General features: G+C 35.8%; 1 protein-coding gene across 1 annotated transcript in view; it reads left to right on the top strand.

Annotated features, from left to right (window-relative positions):
- Positions 1–16,346, top strand: part of USH2A (usherin) — a 1,025,480-nt gene extending 1,009,134 nt beyond the window's left edge. The window contains exons 69-71 of the mRNA XM_074264677.1: positions 4,853–5,097; positions 10,817–11,038; positions 15,853–16,346. Coding sequence (XP_074120778.1) covers positions 4,853–5,097; positions 10,817–11,038; positions 15,853–15,942 — 557 coding nt within the window. The 3' untranslated portion in view covers positions 15,943–16,346. The remainder of the gene's footprint in view (positions 1–4,852; positions 5,098–10,816; positions 11,039–15,852) is intronic.
- Positions 16,347–21,328: the final 4,982 nt, after the last annotated feature.

Here is a 21,328-nt window from a genome sequence, read left to right as displayed (position 1 = left end):
CCCTACCCAGACTCTGCCCCCTTGCCAAGAGGAGGCCTCTAGGCAAGAAAGGAATTTAAGGCTTCATTTCCCTCTAACTTTTCTGAGAATTTTTTCCCCATTTGAGGATTCCCTTAGGCATATGGCTCTACCACTCCCAGGAGCCTTCCTTAACCAGTATAGCCACCAGGCAATGGTCACTAATGCCATTGCCCAGAACCACAGACAAGGCCATATGCAAAGAGAATTTGTTCAAATTACCTGTCAGTATTTATTGGTGCCCACAATGTGCCCATAACTATGCCAGAGGCTAGAAGGCAGAAGTTCCTAACCTCTTCAGGAATGAGGACCTTCTGAAAAAAACTCATTGCCCTTCACATAATAGTTATACTAAAAGGATCTATTGATTTGAGAAAACACATAACAATACCTGGTAGACATATGACTGCATGGAATCCCACTGGTAATCTTAGGAGTTCATAGTGCTACTGGCCTTTCTCTCAAATTGAATTCAAATGTTGTCTCAGTCACTTCCTTATTGTGTGACCCCCTTCCTCATCTGTAAAATGGGAATAATAAGGTCTTCCTCAAAGGACCACATTTATTATCTCAAATTGTTATATGAGATAAATATAAAGTACTTTGCAAAACCAAAATTACTGTACAAATGATAGCTATTAATAATTATTTTTATTTATTTGAATTCATTATCTTAATATATTCATTTATTTATGTATATTTATATGCTTATAAGTAATTATATAAATACTTATTATCTCCCTTACTAAAATATAAGTTCCTTGTGAGCAAAAATTGGTTCATTATTTGTTCTTATTTTCCCAAGGCCTCCAACAGTAGCTGGCAGGTAGTAGCAGTTGAATAAATACTAGTTGTTTAATATATTAATATAAGGCATGATCTCAAGGAGCTAGAGGGCTTTTTGTATTATTTTTTTTAGCTACCATCATTTTAATCAAAAATGATTTTTTAAAATCCTTTGAGGCATTTCTCCTTCTCAAGATATAATTTTAACCCATTCTAATGGTTAAAAAAAAAAAAAAAACTTATTGTACTACATTTTTGAAAATACCACTATGGGCATCATGGTGTAGTGGAAGGAGCTCAGGATTTGTAGTGAAACCTGATTTTGCATCATAACTCTTCTGTTTCCTTCCTATGTGAATTTAGGCAAATAATTTCTCTTTTCTGCTTTTTATCAGTCCAATGAAATTTATTAAGTTCTTATTCTATGTCAAACCCTGTATTAAACACTAAAGACATAAAGAGAAGAAAAAGATAAAAACAAAACAAAACATTGTTACTATGTCCCTTTCCTCGGGGAACTCACATTTTAACGGAAATAATCATTTAATAAATACCAAGTATCCACTCTGTCCCAGGCACTATGCTAAGTGCTAATAGAGACAAAATGGAGGAAAATAGACGCCACTTGGGAACATATATGATGTCTATATGTATTTACAATGTACATAAAAAGTGAGGATGACAAGGAAAGGCCTCCAGAAAGTGTTGTTGGAGCAGTTTGATGGGAAGCCAGGGAGACCAAGAGATGGGTGAAAAAAGAGAGTATCCCAAGATCATGGGATTAGACATGGAATCAAAAGATTAACTCCAGTATGAAAGAGTTAGCAGGAAGGAAGTCAAGTTTTGCTGGATCACAAAGTGCATAGAGCAGTGTAAAATATAAGAACACTGGAAAGGTAGGAGGGAGCCTGATTAAACCAGATGACTTCCAAGTTTCAGTCTAGTTCTAAATCAGTGATTCTAGCATCCCATGCTGAGGTGCTGAGGGTGCAGTGGATCTGGAGTAAGGAAGAACTGAGTTCAAATCTGACTTCAGACACTTAGTAACTGTAATACTGGGCAAGTCATTTAACTTTAGTTACCCTTAATTCACTGAAGAAGGAAATGACAAACCACCAAAGTATCTTTACCAAGAATACCCTGCATAGGGTCACATAACTGATTGACTGAACAACAGGATCCCATGCCGGTATTTATTGTGGGGCTAAGATGAGAGCTAGAAAGACAAATAGAGCACTTCCACAACCTCCTACAATGAGCATAAGTGAATTCTGCTGATTGATTAATATCTGCATCAAACCAACTTGCTTTTTTGTCCTTCTGTCCTATGATGGACCATCTTGTTTAATTGCAAAGAATTGCTCAATTTCTTAGGATTGCAGATGAAGCTATTCTGGTGACTACAATTTTCTCAACCTTTTGGCAGAAGATGGCTAAGTTTCTTTTCCTGAACTGTTGCTTAAGGAAGTACTTCATCAAGGATTTTAAAATCACTTCTAGGACTTTCCCTACTTTAGCCCACTCTGCAGTGACAGCGCTCCCATCCAATAGTTGACAATTCTTGACATTCAGCCCATTTCCATTCAATCCATCTTGGGTATTGAATGTGGCACTAAAGGAAATGAAGTTGCAAGTTTGAAGACATAAGTCATCAAGTCAATTAAGCATTTATTAATTTACTATGTGCTTAGCACTAAGGATTGATACAAAGAAAGGCAAAAACAGTCCTTGCCCTCAAAATCAAGTAGACAATAAGGAAAGAACTATAGACATAGGAAGTAAAACAAACAATAAACCAGAGGCTGACCTAGATGGAAGGCAGGAGCATTAGGGGAAATAGTGGTGAGGTGAGACTAGTTACATGGTATACCAATGGATTTCTCGAAATGTACTGCATTAAGAAAGGCACAGCTTTTAGGGAAAAGGGCATAAGAGCCCTTTTCTACTATACCTTTGTCAGACTGAGTTTGAAATTTTGTGTTTAGTTTTGGATACAACAGTTTAAAAAATTATAATCTGGAAAGAATCCTGATGAGGAAACTTCAAATTGTGAAGTGCTATACATCCATGTCATATGAAGACCATTGGGAGTTACTAGATAAAGAAAGGAAGACTTGGGCACCATAATCATTTTTCAGTCATGTCCATCCCTTTGTAAGCCTATTTGGGGTTTTCTTGACAAACATTTAGCATGGTTTGCCATTTCCATCTCCAGCTCATTTTACAGATGAGAAAATTGAGGCAAACAGGGTTAAGTCATTTTCCCGGGGTGATACAACTAGTAAGTATCTGAGGCTAGATTTGAGTTCAGGAAAATGAATCTTTTTGACTCCAAGTCTGGCACTCTATCCATTGTGCCACCCAGTGGCCCCATAATATTAGCTGTATTCAAGTATTTGAAAATAGAAAATATATGAAACTTGCTCTGTATGAGAGCAGGAATGGATAATGTCAAGAAAACTGTCATGATAGAGCTGACCCAAAGTAGAACAGGCCTGAAAGGCAGAGGGAGTGACTTGCCCTACTCACTGGAGATCTTCAAGCAGAAAGTGAATGAACTCTTGTCAGGTATGTTCTAGCAGCAGGAATTCCTTTTCAGGTTTGAATCTGACTAGAGGATTTCTGGAACACCTCCCAACTCTGAAAGTCTATGCTCCTCATGACCCTATGCAATTAATTATTTTGGAGAGTATCATTTATCTCCAATTAACAAGTGAAGAAAGTTAGACTCAAAGAGGTTATGATTTGCCTGATGTTTGACTACTAAATATCTGAGACAAGATTCAGACCCAGTTATTCCTGATTGCTAATCCAGGGAAGGGAACAAACCTTTATTAAGTACTACTATGTGCCAGACACTGCTAAGTGCTTTACAAATATTATTTAATTTGTAAATAATTAATTTATTTAATTATTTAATATGATCTCCAATTTAAATGGGGAAACACAGTCAGACAGAGATTAAGTCATCCAGAATCACATGACTAGTAAGTGACTGATGTCTTCCTGACTCTAGGCCCTTGGCTCTCTCTACTGGACTTCTAAGCTGCTGCAGTGGTCACAACGCAGAGCAGATAGATGGCAGAATATATAGATTCATGAATTTGAAGTTAGGAAATCCTGGATTCAAATCCTGCCTCAAAACACTTACTATCTGTGTAATTAAGTGACTTAATCCTTCTCAGACTTGGTTTCTTTATCTGTAAAATGCAGGTCATAATAATATGTACCTCTCAGAGGACAAAATGAGATTTTATATATATATATATATATCATTTAGAAAAATTTTAAGTTTATCTCAATGTTGCCTATTATTATTGCTGCTATACTACCATCTCATAATGATAGAGTGGACAGGGATATGCTGGCAATTTATTTAACAACCAGATTTCAAAAAATGCCAAACATACTTTTAAATTTAAATTGCATTATCAATGTATTCTCCATAACTTATATCTTGACAATTAACAAGATAATAAATCAAGCTCTGATTTGTGTAAAAACATTGAAAATTTAACAGTTAGCTCTCGTGAGCTAGCAGGATCTGGTGAATACAGGGGTGAAGGGGATACTGTTTTCCTAGACTGTTTTTTGAATAAAGTGGAGTACACCCGAATTGCCAAGGCTTCACCCTCTAACCTGTCTTTGAGGCAGAATTCTTAACCAGAAGTGCTGGCTGCAGAAGAGGCAGTCTCTCTATCTCTTGCAGAGTTCTGAAATTGCCAATCCTCAAGGTTACTTTGATAACCTCCTGTTTAATTCCATCCCTCCTCCCTCCCTTTCCCTGGGATATGCCAATGCTGTGGTGATTTCCAGCCCAGACAGCAATGCCAGGATTGTAAGCATGGTCTCTAGAGTGCAATAAGCTTTTTATTACAGCCCACTAACATATTGAACCATTATACCACCTTGAGCATAAGTGCAAATAAGCACAATGTGACAAACGGCTCTCAACTTCTTTCTAATTTACTATAGAATAACAGGACGATAGATCACTAAATTGCCTTTTGAAATAATGTTTTCTTTTTTCCTTCTCTGGATTTGGTAGGCCCAGTATTAACAACTCCTGGAGAGAAGATGGGAGCAGAGAACAAGCGTGCTGAGTTCTACAATGAGCTATGGTTTATAATATTAATGGCAACTCTGGGATTGATCTTCCTGGCTATCTTTCTGTCACTGATCCTACAAAGAAAAATACATAAAGAACCATATATCAGAGAGAGACCTCCCTTAGTGCCACTTCAGAAAAGGATGTCTCCACTGAGTGTCTACCCCCCAGGTGAAACCCACATGGTATGTATGTGTCCTTGAGATATGGTCTTGTACACTTTTTCTATCTGGCTGGGTCATGAAGTTCCTTAGAAGAGCATCATGTCCGTGACTATATTCATTAGAGATCCAAGTTTTCATATTCCACCAAGGATATGACTGGTGTGGCTAAGAATGGAGGAAGAGTGGAGGCTAACAAGAACCAGATGTCCTTTTTTAATCTTCATGCATTTGTCCTGAGTCCCAAAATAATTGATTGAACATTGTTGACCTTTGAGATGGCAGCTAAATATGGGGAAAATGGAACTCAATGTTTATGGGGTTCAGTGTAGCCCCAGAGTTGGGTACATCTGGGCATACAAAGCATAATTGGAATACAAGACTTCTTCAAATAGTGTAGATTCTAAGTCACACTAGCAAACCAAAAACTCTTTGAGATAAAATCAAGGAATGAATTCAAGGTTAAAAGGCTCAGGTTCAAGCCCTAGAAACCAAGAAAGGAATAAGTAGCAAAGCACTGAATCACATTTCTTACTTTTCTTCATACATACAGTAAGCAGTGACAAAATTAGGTCCAGACTAAATTATAAAGGTTTCCTGAGTGAAACGAGGAGCTAAAATAATGTGTAACATCATTATCTTAAATCCAGTGGTTTTGGGGGAATTGGGGAAATGCAGTGGGGAAAAGACTGAGATTCAAATGGTGTCTCTGTTAATTGGTAATTAGATAGAAATTCAAGAAGGCAAAAGAAGAGAAGTATGTCTCTGAGGAGGGGGGAAATAAGTGCTTAATGATTTTTATTTATTTTTATGGAAGACATTTGTCTAGTGCATAGAAATGAAGAAGGGAGAAATAATTTTGCACTGTATGGCCATAGTCCTTCTTATGTGGCTATTTGGGAACATTTATCTCAACAGAGATTTAACCACTTGTTCAAGTTTAATTTTGTCTCAGTAAATTTAGGATAGAACTTTTGTGAGAACATGTAGGAAAACATGGAAAAGAACTATATAGTAAAAGGTATGGAAGTTTTGTCAGTGGAATCCACACTAATGAAATCCATGCATTCTTCAAAGTATCGGCGTCTGAGCACCTTTCATGGAAGAACATATACTCAAAATCATACAGCTTTATAAAAATACCTGGTTTTGACATGAGTCCTTTTTCTATCCTTAGTTATTTACAGTATCCAAAATGAATATGTAAATGGGGGGGGGGGGGGAATGAGGAGTCAGCCTGAAATAAACTCCATGTTCAGTGTTTTGATGTCTTCCTTTTGGGCCTGTTATTTTAAAATAACTGGACTATGTCATGTCATCGGTTTGCTCTTCCTCACTCCCTACCCCAAGGAAGTTTGTTTGCTTCATAAATCATATCCAAAGGCCTCTGTATGCTTTATGTTATAAAGAACATGTCCACTTTCTTAGACATAATTTTACTGACTTGTTTTCTACCAAAGCTAATCATCTTCTATACCTCCTCATTTTCTTATCCATATTTTCCCATTAATCTTCCATAGAAGATCTGCCAAACACTGATTTTTTTTTTTAGCAATGTACCCTTTATCTTTCATTTTTGTCAGTGAAAGACCTTCCTTTTCCTAAGTGACATAGGATCCAAATATATTTTTTTCATTTTCTTTTGCTTCTGTGCTAATTTATAAGCTAAATATACAACTGATGACTTTAGCCTTTTAAAGTAACAGCTCAGTCAGGCTCACTTTCCTCAAAAGCTCTCTAGAATTAAGGGGGATAGATGCCAAAGTGAATCAAGAGATCATACTCAGGAAAGCATGCCCACATGACTATTGCATAAATACATAAATGCACATATTATAATCTTTATTTTCAGTTTCACATATTTTGAAAACATATTCTTCAAAAAATATAACTGAATGTCTATCAGCTATGGAAATAGTGTCAAAGAAATGGGACTGGTAATAGACAGATAGCTAGAGCAACAGATATAGATACAGCGGTAGAGACAGATATAGACACACACACACACACACACACACACACACACACACACACACACAAATATGTCAGAGACACAATACAAATAAGCAAAACAGTCCCTACCACAAAAAATTTATGTTATATTGGGAAAGAAAATACATTAAAGGAACTTGAAAAAGAAGGGGAAGTGTATATTTAGAAATAGTTATAAATGACATAAGCCCTAGCCCAAAGTAAGACAAAATAGGCTCACATCTAAGAGCCTATTGTTCCAGGCTCTGAATTTCTGGATTTAGGGGAAGAGATATAAAGGTATAGCCTGAGTGCAGATGGTCTTGTTTGAACATAGTATCCAAAAAGTAACATATAGATGTTTCTCTAGATAAAGTAATGCTAAAGTTCCTGGTGAGACCTTTGGATTTCACAAAATAAAGAATGGAGTCAACTAAAATGATAAAAGAAGAGGTTCCTTTGGTATTAAGCAAAGATACAACTAGGATGACTTGATGAAAAATTAATCCTAAAGTTTAATTTTTCATTCAACTGACAATATGTTGAATGGCATAAGTTAAGGTGAAAGAAGTGGAATGAAGGAAGCAGGGACAAGGACTAGGTCATGTTCTAGGAGCCACAGCCAGGAAGAAGTCCAGATGTCTATTAGTAGTAGCACTGATTGGGAAATTGATTTTATCAGAAGATTCAATTCCATTCAACAAATACTTTATTAAGTATTATATACAACAACATGGTGTTGAAAATAATGTGAAAGTTTGTCTGGAATGGAGAGCGGCTAAGGGGGAATAATGTACAGCAACATGGAAAGATAATTGAAGCTTTAATTTAAAAAAAAAAGTGTATGTGACCCTAGAGATAATAGGAATTCATGAGCTTCTTGAGAAGAGGGATAGCATAAAGTCAAATCTGTGCTTTAAAATTATTCCTTTTGATAAAAAATGTTATCCATACCCAGAGAAAAAGCTGATAGTGTGTGAATGCAGATTGAAATATAATATATATATATATATATAATATTTTTCTTGAGAGTTTTTAATCTACTTTTTCTTATATAACATGACTTATGCAAATTTTTTGCATGACTACATGTATAACCTGAATTGCTTGCATTCTCAATGGGAGAAGAAGGTGGGAACAGAAAAAAGGAGAGAATCTGGAACTCCATTATTAAAATATATATATATATATATATATATATATATATATAAAATGTTTTTACATGTAACTGCAGAAAAATACTGAACAAAAAACAAAAATCAAACACAAAAAAGATAAGTCCAGAAGATATTGAGTTACAAATCAGTGTAGCATGCACCCAGTTCAGTGTTTAACATAACTACAACAACGAACAAAATCTGCCTTCTACCATTCTGTTTCTTTTAAAAATCACTTTAAAAAATAAAATAGTTTTCATAAAATGAAAGCTCCTATGAGAGCTAGTCAGCTACTGCTTTGGAAGGGCTTGTCAAAGGCCAGGTGAATCTAATAGCCCATTGAACTTACAGACTAAAGCAGCCCATTAGAAACCTTAAATGTACTTGTTCATCTCAGTGCTGTTCTAGAGCTTCCTGAAGAAAAGGCTAAGATATGAAACAGAAACAAATAATTGTTCAATTTGATTTTCCTTTGATTTTGAAGGAAGTCAATCCTTAAACTTATAAATGTCTATAATTCTCTAATATACAGCCTTGTCTTCTGATCTGTTTCCTACAAAAGCTACAATTTTTTTTAATAAGAAAAAAGCTCCTTTCTCCCTACCCCAAATAAATGAACATGCCATCCATGTCTTCCTTAGTTCAAAATCCCTGATGTCAGTATTTTGTCCCAGGCCTTTTAAGAGATCCCAAGCTTCCCTTTCCCAGGTGACCCGGTCCCCTGATCAGGTTAGCTGTCTTTGGAGCACCTGCTTTCTCCCTGCTTAAGCACTTTTTGAGCAGAAAGGCTCACAAGTGCCAGAGTGAGGGAGCCATTCCTTTTTTATTATCTGCTTCAAGGTCACACAGCATACGGTGCAGCTAATTGTAAGTACAGGTTTTACACAGAACACAATTACTGGTTGGAATTTGGAACAATCATTCTCTGAAATACTGAACAAATAATACAAGTAAAACTCACCTTTGAGACTGACCAATTAGTCTCTAGTAGCCACGTGTTTTTCATCCAAAAATCTTCCAGTTGACCTGAATGGATATTTTTAGATTCATTTCAGGGAATATTAAAATCTGGGAGGTGGACTGTTTGGGGATTGGGTGCATATAATGCTGCTACTTTTAAAATAAATTTTTACCATTGATTCCTCCCCCCCATTTTTAAATCTTAGTTTGATTCAGTTGCTGAAATATCTGATGTGTCAAGTAACGTCACTCTGAAAAGCTACACAATGCACTTTGAGGTATCAGTGTGCTGTGCCCTTACAATCAGCATGGTGTGTATGCATGACTCTTTTGCATGGTGTGTTCATTGCCCTGTGAAGAGTAGCTAAAACTCTGACAGCTAACCTAAATGATTTGCCACCCCATGTAGCTAAGGTTTTAAATACCTACTGTGTACAGAGACATTGAAGGGATATTAAGTTAAAAACAAAACAAAACTCCGGAGACACTGCCTTAAAGAGCATTGCAAATAGGAAGATAATATACCAGCACAGATCACTATAATCAATATTATATAATAAGTATGTTATGTTATGAAATAAAGCCTATGTGAGGCTGGGGGAAGTTTGGAAGGAAGTGTGACGATGACCTCAAGTAATAAGAAAAGTCTGCCCTGGAGGAAATGGAATTTGATTGGAACCATTAAAGGAGGTGTAGATGTTGAAAAGATGGAAATAACAGAAAGAGAAAAAAAGCATTTATTAAGCAACAGGTAGTTTATTTAGCCCACAAACCTGTGATGTGGATTCTAGTATTATATTCATTTACAGATGAAGAAAAAGGAGTTCAATGACATCCAGGATCAAGTATCCAAGGCTTGATTTTAATTCATTTTTACCTAACTAAAGATAGAGATCTGAAGGCACTGGCCATGTGCTTAAATAGAGGGCTAAAGTGAGAAGGAAGACAGTGAAAAAATCTAATTTTTAGAAGAACAAAGTCACAGAGTAATAAGAAAGAAGACTAAAAATATAGAGTAGCGCCCAGCTGTGGAGGGATCCAAGCCAAGAATCATAAAAAAGTAATGTACAGTTGGGTTTCCAAGACATGTTTTAGATCCTAATTCTAGAGGTTTTGACTATTTAGAACTATTTCACTGGCCTTAGGTCACAGAAGAGTAGAAAGAAATGAAACAGGATACCACTTTTACTCATAGGACTTAGAATCTGAAAGACGTGTTTTTTTCCTCTCATACCAACTGAAGGAAAGGCTGAATATAGCCATCAGTCAGACACAGGAGAATACTATTAACCTTGGCAGCACTGAGGACTTTAGTATCCCAAGGAGACAGGTGTTCTAAGTAGAGAAGGAACTGGCTATGGTGACATGCATGAAGAGATCACCTTGTTAAACCTGCAATGCAGCAAGCCTTTGTCTCTGTGGGGAACAATAGCTGGGGCATCCCTTAATGAGTGTTCTGGGGTCTTAATGACACTTTTATCAGGCTTCTAATGTGACCATTAGCTTGTTATCTAACCTCTGTAGGAAGCACAGTGATAGCAAGTTACAGTTTCCAAGCTTTTTTAGGAGGATTCCAAGATGTAACAACAAATGATCCTTGACATACTTGCAGGTTTTCTTTTTAAGAGTATCACTAATAGAAACTTTCTTCCCAGGGAATGACTGATACAAAGATCCCCCGGACAGGGACTCCCATGAGTATTAGGAGCAACAGAAGCATGTCTGTTCTCCGCATTCCAAGCCAAAGCCAGATTAGTCGTGCCTACTCCCAGGGTTCTCTACATCGCAGTGTCAGTCAACTCATGGACATCCAGGACAAGAAAGGTTTAACTGATGACTCACTGTGGGAGACCATCATGGGCCATGACAGTGGATTGGTAAGTTGATCTTTATGGAGAACCAAAGCTGTAATTAGTTTTTGTTCATTCATTCATTTACATACCTCTAAAAAAAAAGTTCATATTACTATACTGTAAGGACCAAGATGCATTAACATTACATCTAAAAAGATATTCTACATCATCTAAAAGATTCCTTTATCACTAATTGTAGTATAGACAGGCTTTCCCAATTAAACACAGATAGACTGTTTCCCTTTGCTTACTAGTAGACTTTAGTGTTGTATGTTATGGGGAAAAATATCAGAAAACTCAAAGGGTTAAACATGGTTTATCTCCAAAAGACTTTAGAAAGTTACAACAGATAATGGTGTTATTGAGCCCATGGGCCATGTTTCATTCCAATGGACACACAGAATTAATTTCCAGTAGGTGTCACTATCAATGGGGGCTCACATGAACTGAGCAATGTTAGGTGTTCATCACAAGGATAGCTAAAAGAGGGCTGCCAAAATCCATCCCAAAATGCCTGGTCCCTGGATGCTATAATCCTTCCCTTAAAGTAGAAGCTAATATAGTGGATAGAGTATTGGACCTGTAGTCAGAAAGATGCAAGTTTACATTCAGCCTCAGATACTTCCCAGCTATGTGACCCTATACAAGTTGCTTAACTGCTGTCTCCCTTACTTTCCTTATCTGTAAAATTGGTATAATAATAGCACTTACTTCCCAGGGTTATTGAACATAAAATGAGATATTTATAAAGTGTTTTACAAATCTTAGATCTCTATTTAATGTACATATGTGCTACCCTTCTTTTGTGAATGTAAATTGGCTTTGCTTAATAGAAAATGTATACATGCATATATACATTAGTAAAAGTCTGGCAGCCCATCTAATATACCCCAATATATGAAGAACTGGATAAACTGCCCAATGAATATTAACCTGTTTTCTGAATGATTTAGTATTTGGAAACTTATTCAGAGCAGTTAAGACTTAATTCAAAAATACAGGTTAGAAATAAACTTAATAACATTTTTTTTTGCAATGAATCTCTTTAGGAGATAATGATCACCCAATGCAAAGGAAGTAGAACCCCAAATTCTGGAAAATTCTAGCCAAGGCCATGAGAGTACTTTATAAGTCGACCTCACTTCCTTTGCCAACAAATTACATTGCTTAATGATCCCACCCATAGATCTGGGAATAGAATTAACAAAATGTTTTGTTTCCCTTCTAATCACTGCCATAGAACCACTAGCAAATCATGAAAACTGGGAAAATCTTTGCTGACATCATAAGAGATAGGAGCTTTTTTACATTAAAAGATAAAATTGGAAAACTATCTCTGGTGCTGTTTCTTCCCCATGAGGGAGTCTGGCATCGATAGATTTTCAGATCTCTCATCTACAGTCAAGCAGAGCTTCAATATACTTTCAGAGAATATGTACCAACAAATCTTATTTGCATATATAGGTAAGAAGTATGAGTTCTCTTTTCTTTCTTTCCTGATGTAGATATTGGACAGCTAGGTGTTGCAGTAAATAGAGTGCCGTGCCTGGAATCAGAAAAACTGATTTCCTTGAATTCAAACTTAGTTTCAGATACTATGTGACCTAGTCACTTCATTCTATTACCTCAGTTTCCTTATCTGCAAAATGAGCTGGAGAAGGAAATGGCAAACCATAGTATCATTGTCAAGAAAACCCCAAAAGCGGATATGACGACTTGTATGCTACTGAAACAACTGAACAAAGACAATGTGGGTTCTGATTCACCACAAAATCACTTACTTAGAGAGATATTTGCTGCTAAGTATAAGAAATTATATAATTAGGAGAAATTTCTATTTAAGAAGAAATCCCATGGATTTTAGTGGTAAAAAATTTATACACATTATTCTCATGACTCTTTAGCCTATGGGAGCAGATGTGCTTGAATCCTAGTTTCTTCACCAAAACCTTCTTTCTTCCAAAACCTTTGTTTATTATAATGCTCGAATGTTTGTTGTTCAATCTGTCTGAGAACAGGAAGGTCTTCTATATCATCTCCCAAATTGGTCATCTAGTATGTACTTGAAAATCTAAAGACAACAGGGGAACAATATCTCTTGAAATGACGATATTCAGATGGTTTACTGGTATTCTCTAACAATTAGTGAGAGCCATCTCTAGTCATTCTAATTTATATTTGGTCACTGGACCCAGATTGCTCTGGAGAGTAAAGTGAGGCAGGTGACCTTGCACAGACCTTCCTCACTTAAATCCAATGAACATTCATGTCATGGCATTACCTTCTTGATGTCATGATCCTCTTCGAGAACAAAGGATAAACAATAACAATGACAGTTAACAGAAAGTGATCTCTAAGAGTGTTTCAGTAATAATCTAGTAGTCCTACCATAACAAGTAAAGACCATGAACAAAACTTAAAATTCTGGAGCTAAACTATGTAGTCATCTCTCTTGATATCCAGGTAAAATAAGGCTATGAATGGGACCCAAGCACTTCTCCATGGAATATGTCCTGACAGATTTGTGTACTCTCTGGTTTTGAGTTTGGTACTTCCTTCGTTGGCTTAGGTGCCAATAGTTGGAATACAGATTTGTGAAAAAAAACTATAATCCATGGGTGAGAGTTTGTACTTCCTCCTTATGTAAAGAATGCATCTAGTTTCCCTTGTGGTTCTTGACATTTTTTTTTTGGGGGGGCGGCAAAGCAATTGGGGTTAAGTGACTTGTCCAGGGTCACACAGCTACTGTTAAGTGTCTAAAGCTGGATTTCTTATAGTTCTTAAGAGCATTCCTTCCCTCCCATTCTGTACCAGGAAGGGATTAAGGAGGTCAGAGGCTTAGCCTAAATGTATTTTTAAAATAATTCTTTCTTTTTAGAGATCTTGCACCTTGGGTCTTTGATGAGACATTCTTATGCAGGAGTGAATCTCAGGGATGACAAATCCATCTGTGAGCTCATAATTTTTCTGGACAAGAAAATCCTGCTAGCCTTAGGAATGCAAGATTAAGGCAGTGCACTGAGACGTTCTTAACAGAAACTGTACATATGTGTATGTAATTTTCTTAGCACACATACATATAAGATATAGCACTCCCATTTGTTGATCTCAACAACTTTAAGCTAATATCTCTGTTAATTACAAATTAGAATATGAATTGGTTTTAATATTTTGGCAGTTTTACTTTTTTAGTTTGCTCAGAAAGAAAAAAAAAAGACAACTGAGAACTTACTAAGTGAAGGAAAAGATATTTTGAATACCTTTTTTTTTATCCATATGTTTCAATATTTAATTGATAAGCATAAGACAAGGAGAAATATCTATCATATCTTTCAATGCTGCTGCTGATAAATAGAACATTTTGGTAGAACTTTTCTTATAGCTGTGCTCTTAAGACTTTTAGGGTACCCAAATAATATCCCGGTCCTCCCCAAATTAGCAAAATGTGGGGTATGTCTTTGTTCAGTGCTTAGCACAGTGCCTGGCACATAGTAGTTGTTTCATTAATATTTACTGACTGGGCTGATTGTCCTTTGGGACCAAGCTGCAAAAACACTTATCTATATGTTGTTGTTTTCATTTTTTCAATTCTATCCAACTCTTCATGACTCAATTTGGGATTTTCTTGGCAGTATAAGATTTACTAAAGTGGTTTGCCATTTCCTTTTCCAACTTATTTTACAGATGAGGAAACTGAGGCAAACAGGTTTAAAGGACAGCTAATTTATGAGACCACAAAGATGAGACTTTCTGACTCCAAGTCCAGTACTCTATCTATTATGTCCCCTTGCTACCCAACTCCTCATTTGGGCAGACTTTGAAATACTGATAATGACACTACTCACAAATCTTTTCTCCAGGCTCAAGATCTCCACTTCCTCAACTGAATGTCATATGGCATAGTCCCTTCATCATCTGAATAACCTTGTCTAGGCAAATCATATACTGTGACCCGAATCCTTAAGAATACTTCCTACAATGTGATATTCAGATATGAATAAAGCACTCTGAAAGTTGTCTGACTGACCAATACAAACTATAATGGGATTATCAGTGTCCTTATGCCCAGTGTGCCTTTTTAAAATTTAATTTATTTTTAAAAGATTGAGTGTTCTAATCTCATCAAGGCTAGAAAGCATGGGTTTTATTCATAGGTCTGTTTCCACTATTAGTTGTCGAAAGACCTTTGAAATGTTCAATTTGATATGGGTGAGTGCTACCCTGCCTTAGACTATATTCTGGCTTTCTGTTCCTCATTGCTTACCTTAAGATATTGAACTTAGCATAGAAAATCAACTGGTATAATGCACTACAGCTCAGCATTCCCAAATCCAAGAAATATGCCAATGTTTAAACTTCCCACCAGATGCAGTACCCAAGTCCAAGAAACATGTTGGTTTTAGTCTTCCCATTAGCTGAAGTTGCAGATATGCAACACCATACCCAGCCTCTGTGTTTTTGTTTTTAGCCTAAGATTTTCTTAATTTGGGGGGCTCCCAAAATGTTAAGAGAATTTCTATGAATATTTTATTAAAAATTTGAAAGCAATTGTCCATTATCCCTTTCCCCTCAAAAAACCCCCACAACATTTTAGTAGACCGTCTATAACTTTTAAGCTTTACTCTGGATAATTTCTCTTTCCTGGAGTACTCTCCCCTCTTCCCTCTACCTGTTCACATCCTATACCCATTCTTCCATTTCTAGCCCAAATCTTAAATCCTCTATGACATTTTTTTTTCCTGATCATTCCTGCCTTACAATTACTTGATCAATTTTAATGAATTTCATAGACTAAATAAAATACTATCCCATAAATGTGTCTTTTTTTTTTTTTCCAGTATGTGGATGATGAAGATCTGATGAATGCTATCAAGGGTTTCAGCTCTGTGACTAAAGAACACACCACATTTACAGATACTCATTTGTAACAGATGGAGAAAACATTCAAGATAAAGAACTGAATTATTGTGTGCCACACCTTAGAGTTCCTCAGTTATAACTTGTGTGTGTCCTTAATTTTCATTAACATAATTTGGGTTGGATTTTTTTATTTTTTATTTTGGGAAGAGATGACGATTGTTTGGTTGTTAGTATCCTGGCTAGGCTCAGTCTAGAAATAAATCCTTCTCTTGTGTTAGTGAAATGAAGGCCAATGCCTTTTATGCATATCCATTTCGAGTCCATGTGTTTTGTCAGTGACAGAGTAATGTATATTTTTACCGGTCTGGATTTGTCATAGAAGCACAGAGGCACTGCAGTAGAATAATAATTTATTTCTGTGGCTCAGTTTGAATCTATGTCAAAAGGTAGTATGAAGACATTCCTAATAAAGTTGAAGCCAAACAACATGATCCAAAGTTACTCAGGGTGAGTAAAGGCAGCCCAATTTTCTTGAAGGAGATAATACTATCACTGTTTCTCTTATGTACCTCACTCCTCTCTTACTCCTTAGGGCCAAATATAGACAACAAAGAGCCCCAAAAGTCAGTCAAGATTACTAAAAAATCTATCAATTTTCACACAGAATGAATACACCACTTTAAATATTAGCAAACTCTCACATAAACTAAAGTCATTCTTCACTCAGCCTAAATATAGGACCTGCTGTTTTGGGCAAAACCTTTTTTTGGAAAGACTTAGAGCTTTTTGACAGAGCATCATACGATTTATAATACATCTGTCTCTATCTCTGCTTTCAAGAATCCTTTTAAAATCTGAAAACTAAATAGCCAATTTATGCACTTCAAAGACAAAATGAGTGTTTCAACAGAACCACCTCTACTTGAACTGTAACCAATGTTTCTATTTCATAGTATATCAACATATAATGTTGAGACTGCAATTAGGGAAGTTATCATAAAAATCTGACAATGTACTGAATGTTGGAGTACACTAACATCTACAATTTAGCAGATTTCAAATGGCAACTGCAGATCTGTTTGTAATATTTCATCAGCTTGATCATTGTAGGCAGAATTAAATAGGAGAAAAATATGTGCAAACCTTCTTCTGGCATTGAAATGAATATAATTGCTTAAATTATAGTATGTACATAAAACCACAAGATCATCCATATGCTTCAATGAGCAATACTTAGAAAACCATTGCAATCCCTTTCATGCCTTTCAGAGAGTAAGTCTTACCCCTTAAGTTGCAAATGACATGCAAAATATACCTATTATTTTCTATAGTTCCTTAAAGGTTCCTATCACCTGTTCTGTATTTTAATGACCAAGTTTTTGTTTTAGAAAAAAAGAGGATAACTGGTTTTAATGACTTGGAAAGATTTTGCTTAAGTTTTCATGTTCTGGGTGGGGAAAAGAAAAGATTTTGTCTAAATTTTAATGTTCAGTGTCTCCTGAAAAGTGTCTTGGACACTTGTATATAACTCTCATAGTTGTATTGCAGGACTAAATGAATATATTCAGAGTGAGATACCTTGCTTTATGGAAGGAAAATTCTAGGCTACTGAGCAAAGACTGCAGGGTTTTAAGTTCTTGGTAGGTACTTCTTACCTCTCATACGCCCCAAGAAAAAGGCAGGAAGCTTCATAATAGGTAAATGCTTGTTCTGTGATATTTTACTTGTATTCTTTTGTAAACCAAAGCAGCTTCTTGGATTGATCCCCACCACATACTGATTGAATCTTCAACCCTCATAGGCAATAAGCACTCTCAACTAGAGATATGTCAAAACACAGCCTGAAACTAAAGCCTGGTTACAGCCCATGATGTAAGACAGGAAGCTTGGAATCATGGTGAGAGCTATCCTTGCAGCCATAAAAACTTGGGTTATTTTCCTGTCTATGATTTGATTTGAAATGAGTTCAAAATGGGGGCAACAAAGACAATTGCTATTACTGTGGTAATAACACCTACATTTCACTCAATTCCCTCTCACTCAATTCTCTCTCACACTGTGGGGAATGCATTCCCTTAGCTAAGTATGAAGAAGAGACTTTGCTTCCCTATGCACCTTTCAAAAGAGACTTTTGTCTGATTAAAAAAAAATCACTATCTTAAAACTGGTCTGTGATCACTTATAAAATGGTATAGCATACCCTCTCCTATGGAGAATCTTTTCCTATTCTAGAAGAATAAGTCAACTTAGAAACAAGTCAACACAAAGCTGTGCTCCATCTGTGCATAAGCTGGACAGATTGTCATCATCACCCTGTAAGATATAGAGATGATTACTTTCTCTGACTCTTTGTCCCAGTCAGTCATCAAACATTTATTAAGCACTTATGTGTGAGGCACCATGTTAAGCACTTAGAATATGAAGAAAGGTAAAAACCGTCCCTACTCTCAGATATTTCCATTCTAATTGGAGAGACAATTCATGGATGCATACAAGATACTGGAGAAGGAAATAGCAAATCACTCCAGCATCTTTGCCAAGAAAACGCTAACTGGAATAATTGAGTCAGATGTGACTGAAAATGACTGAACAATAACAACATACAAGATTTGTTCAAAGCAAATAGAAAGTAACCTTAGAGACAGTCATACCAACATTGTTTAGTGTCAACATTTACACCTTATGGATGGGCTACAAATCAAGGTTTGATTTATTATTTTCTTAATTGACTAGTTATGAGAAAGTGATGGAGAAGAAAATATGGTGTTTTGAGAGATCTAGTTATTAAACAATTACCAACACAACTCTGGTCAGAGGAGAAGGCTTTCTAAATTCTAAACTTTTTATTATGTCAGTGATTGCTTTGGCAATCTGATGAACTCAGAATGCTTTTTAAATACATATATACATATATATATATATATATATATATATATATATATATATATGTGTGTGTGTGTGTATATATATATATATTATATAAACTAAATACAATTGCAAAGAAAATCAATTATATGCAATTCAATTCAATAAAAATTAAGCACCTAAGTGCTAGGTACTATGCAAAGCACTGGGGATACCAATAAATAAATAAATAATTTTTAAAAGAACCTGCCATACAGTCTAATGAGAGAAAACAACACATAAAAGTTGCAAAGGGAGTGAGGTGAGACCAGCAGGGAGCACCTGGTGGTGAAGTTATGATGTTTCATGAATTAAAGTCAAATAGAGGTATTGAAAGAAAATGAAATTACCTTAAAAATTGTGAGCCCTTGATAAAAGAATGCTTTGGGAAAAGCTTATTGCTCTACTTTATAATTCTTCAATCAGAAAGGAGAGACTACTGAGAGTGAGCTGAAGTGTTGTCAAAACTTGAGTCAGTCTGCTTCAGGTAATCAACTTAGGGGGGTATATTGTTTCCTAGAATTGAATTACTGAAGGAAAATTGAGTTAAAATATTGGTTTTAAAAAATAAAATAAAGGTATTAGAATATTCCTAAAGAAGGGTCATAGATTCCCCAATAAGAACCTCTACTCTAATGCCTTGGAAGTCTGGGAGAGACCTTCTGTAGAGGGTATTATTATTTGAGCTGGGTCTTGAAGAAAGCCATGGAATCCAAGCAGAGGAGGGAAGGAGGCAAGCATTCTAAGAATGGTCTGAGGAGCAACAAATGTAAAGTATGGAAACTGAAGTGGAGTGTCCTAAGTGAAAAATAAATAAGCCAGTGTGGCTGGGTCAATAGAGGAGTCTGTGAAGTATTAAAAGACTATAAAGTTTAGAGAGGTGTCAGGTAGTGGAAAGCATAGCAAGGATTTTATATTTATCCCTGGGTATAACAAGAAGTCACTGAAGTTTGTTGGAAGGAGGACAAGAAAGATGTGGAATTGATGCAGTCAGACCTGTGCTTTAGGAAAATCCCTTTGACAGCTACATGGAGGATAGAGTAAGGAAGAGATTGAGACTGAGAAGCAGTTATTGCAGGTAGTCTAGATAAGAGATGTTAAAAGCCTAAACTAGCATGGTGGTTATGTGAGTAGAGAGGAAACTATATAAGAAATTTTGTTAAAATAGAAATAATAAGATTTGGCATCTGATTAGTTATATAGGACAAGCATGAGGAGCAAAGGATTACATCAAGGTCGTAAGCTTGAGTGATGGAGAGGATGGCAATATCTTTTACTCCCTGGGCAGCTGGGTGGCACTGTGGATAAGATCTATACCTGCAGTTAAGAAGACTCAAATTCAAATTTGTCTTCTGATACTAGTATGACCCTGAGTAAATTATCTACCTCAGTTTCTCCAACTGTAAATGGAGATGATAACACCTTCCAGGATTGTTTGTGAAGATGAAGTAAGATATTTGTAAAGAACTCAATATAATGCCTAGAATAAAGAAGGTTCTTAATAAATACTTGTTCCCTTCCTCCTTTTCTAGTCTCAAAGTACCTTAAAAATACTAAGTTCTATAATTTTTAGGATGTGTGATGAAATCATGTGTATTTTTTCACAAACTTCAATAAAATTGATTTATTATATAAAATGGATTGATATGCATGGTCATCAGCATTCAATATCAGTGGGCAATTATTATCCTCTTTGAATGTAACTTTATTACTATATTACTTACATTAATGTAAAAGGAACTAACTTGGTGACATGATTTTAGGCTTCCTGATTCCAAGCTGAGTCTCCTATTATGCCACATTGATTGCTCCTATATAGTATATGAATTATTAGCAGTTTCTTTTCTTTTTGAAAATAGGTATCCCTTAACTCATCTGGTCTGGGAATTCAGGGGCCACTCACAGACTTCACCTCACTTCTGATCAGCATGGAAGTTTTAACCTGTTCTATTTCCTACCTAGTCTGTTTTACCTTTCTTTGGACATCCTGTAGTTTCTCCACTCCTGAGAACTCTCCAAATTGGTGCTGGACTTAAATGAGGACACTAATCATCTTTAGTCCTACTGCAGCTCAGAATTCCCAAACTCAAGCAAACACCAGTCTCAGCATTTCTAATAGCAAAGACTCACAAGTGTGTACTATCATTCCTGACTAAATGTTTATTTTCGGTACAAAGATGTCATCCTGTAAATCAAGATATTCTAATAGTAGTCTGGTTGAAAAAATATAGATTTAAATTACATAATATTTTCAACAAATATGGAATTGTTTTATTAGGTGGATTTACAAATGATTTCTTTTAAACACCTGGTACAGCTCATTAAAAAGATATCACAATGAAGCACGGAAGGACAAAGGGTACTATGTGCCAATTATGAAAAAAAGTCATCTTAGCCACATTTTCTATATAGTGTGCATAATAACTAAACAAATAATTTTATTTTGTTTTATTTTCTTAAACACTAATGAATTAACACATACAGGATTAGAGAAAAGAGATATATTGTTTGTAAACACTTAAAACTTTTTGCTCAATTTTGAATCATAGC

The sequence above is a fragment of the Sminthopsis crassicaudata genome, chromosome 4, assembly GCF_048593235.1.
Source record: "Sminthopsis crassicaudata isolate SCR6 chromosome 4, ASM4859323v1, whole genome shotgun sequence".
NCBI lineage: Eukaryota > Metazoa > Chordata > Mammalia > Dasyuromorphia > Dasyuridae > Sminthopsis > Sminthopsis crassicaudata.
The sequence above is the reverse complement of the archived record's forward strand: the minus strand, read 5'-3'. Positions and strand labels throughout refer to the sequence as shown.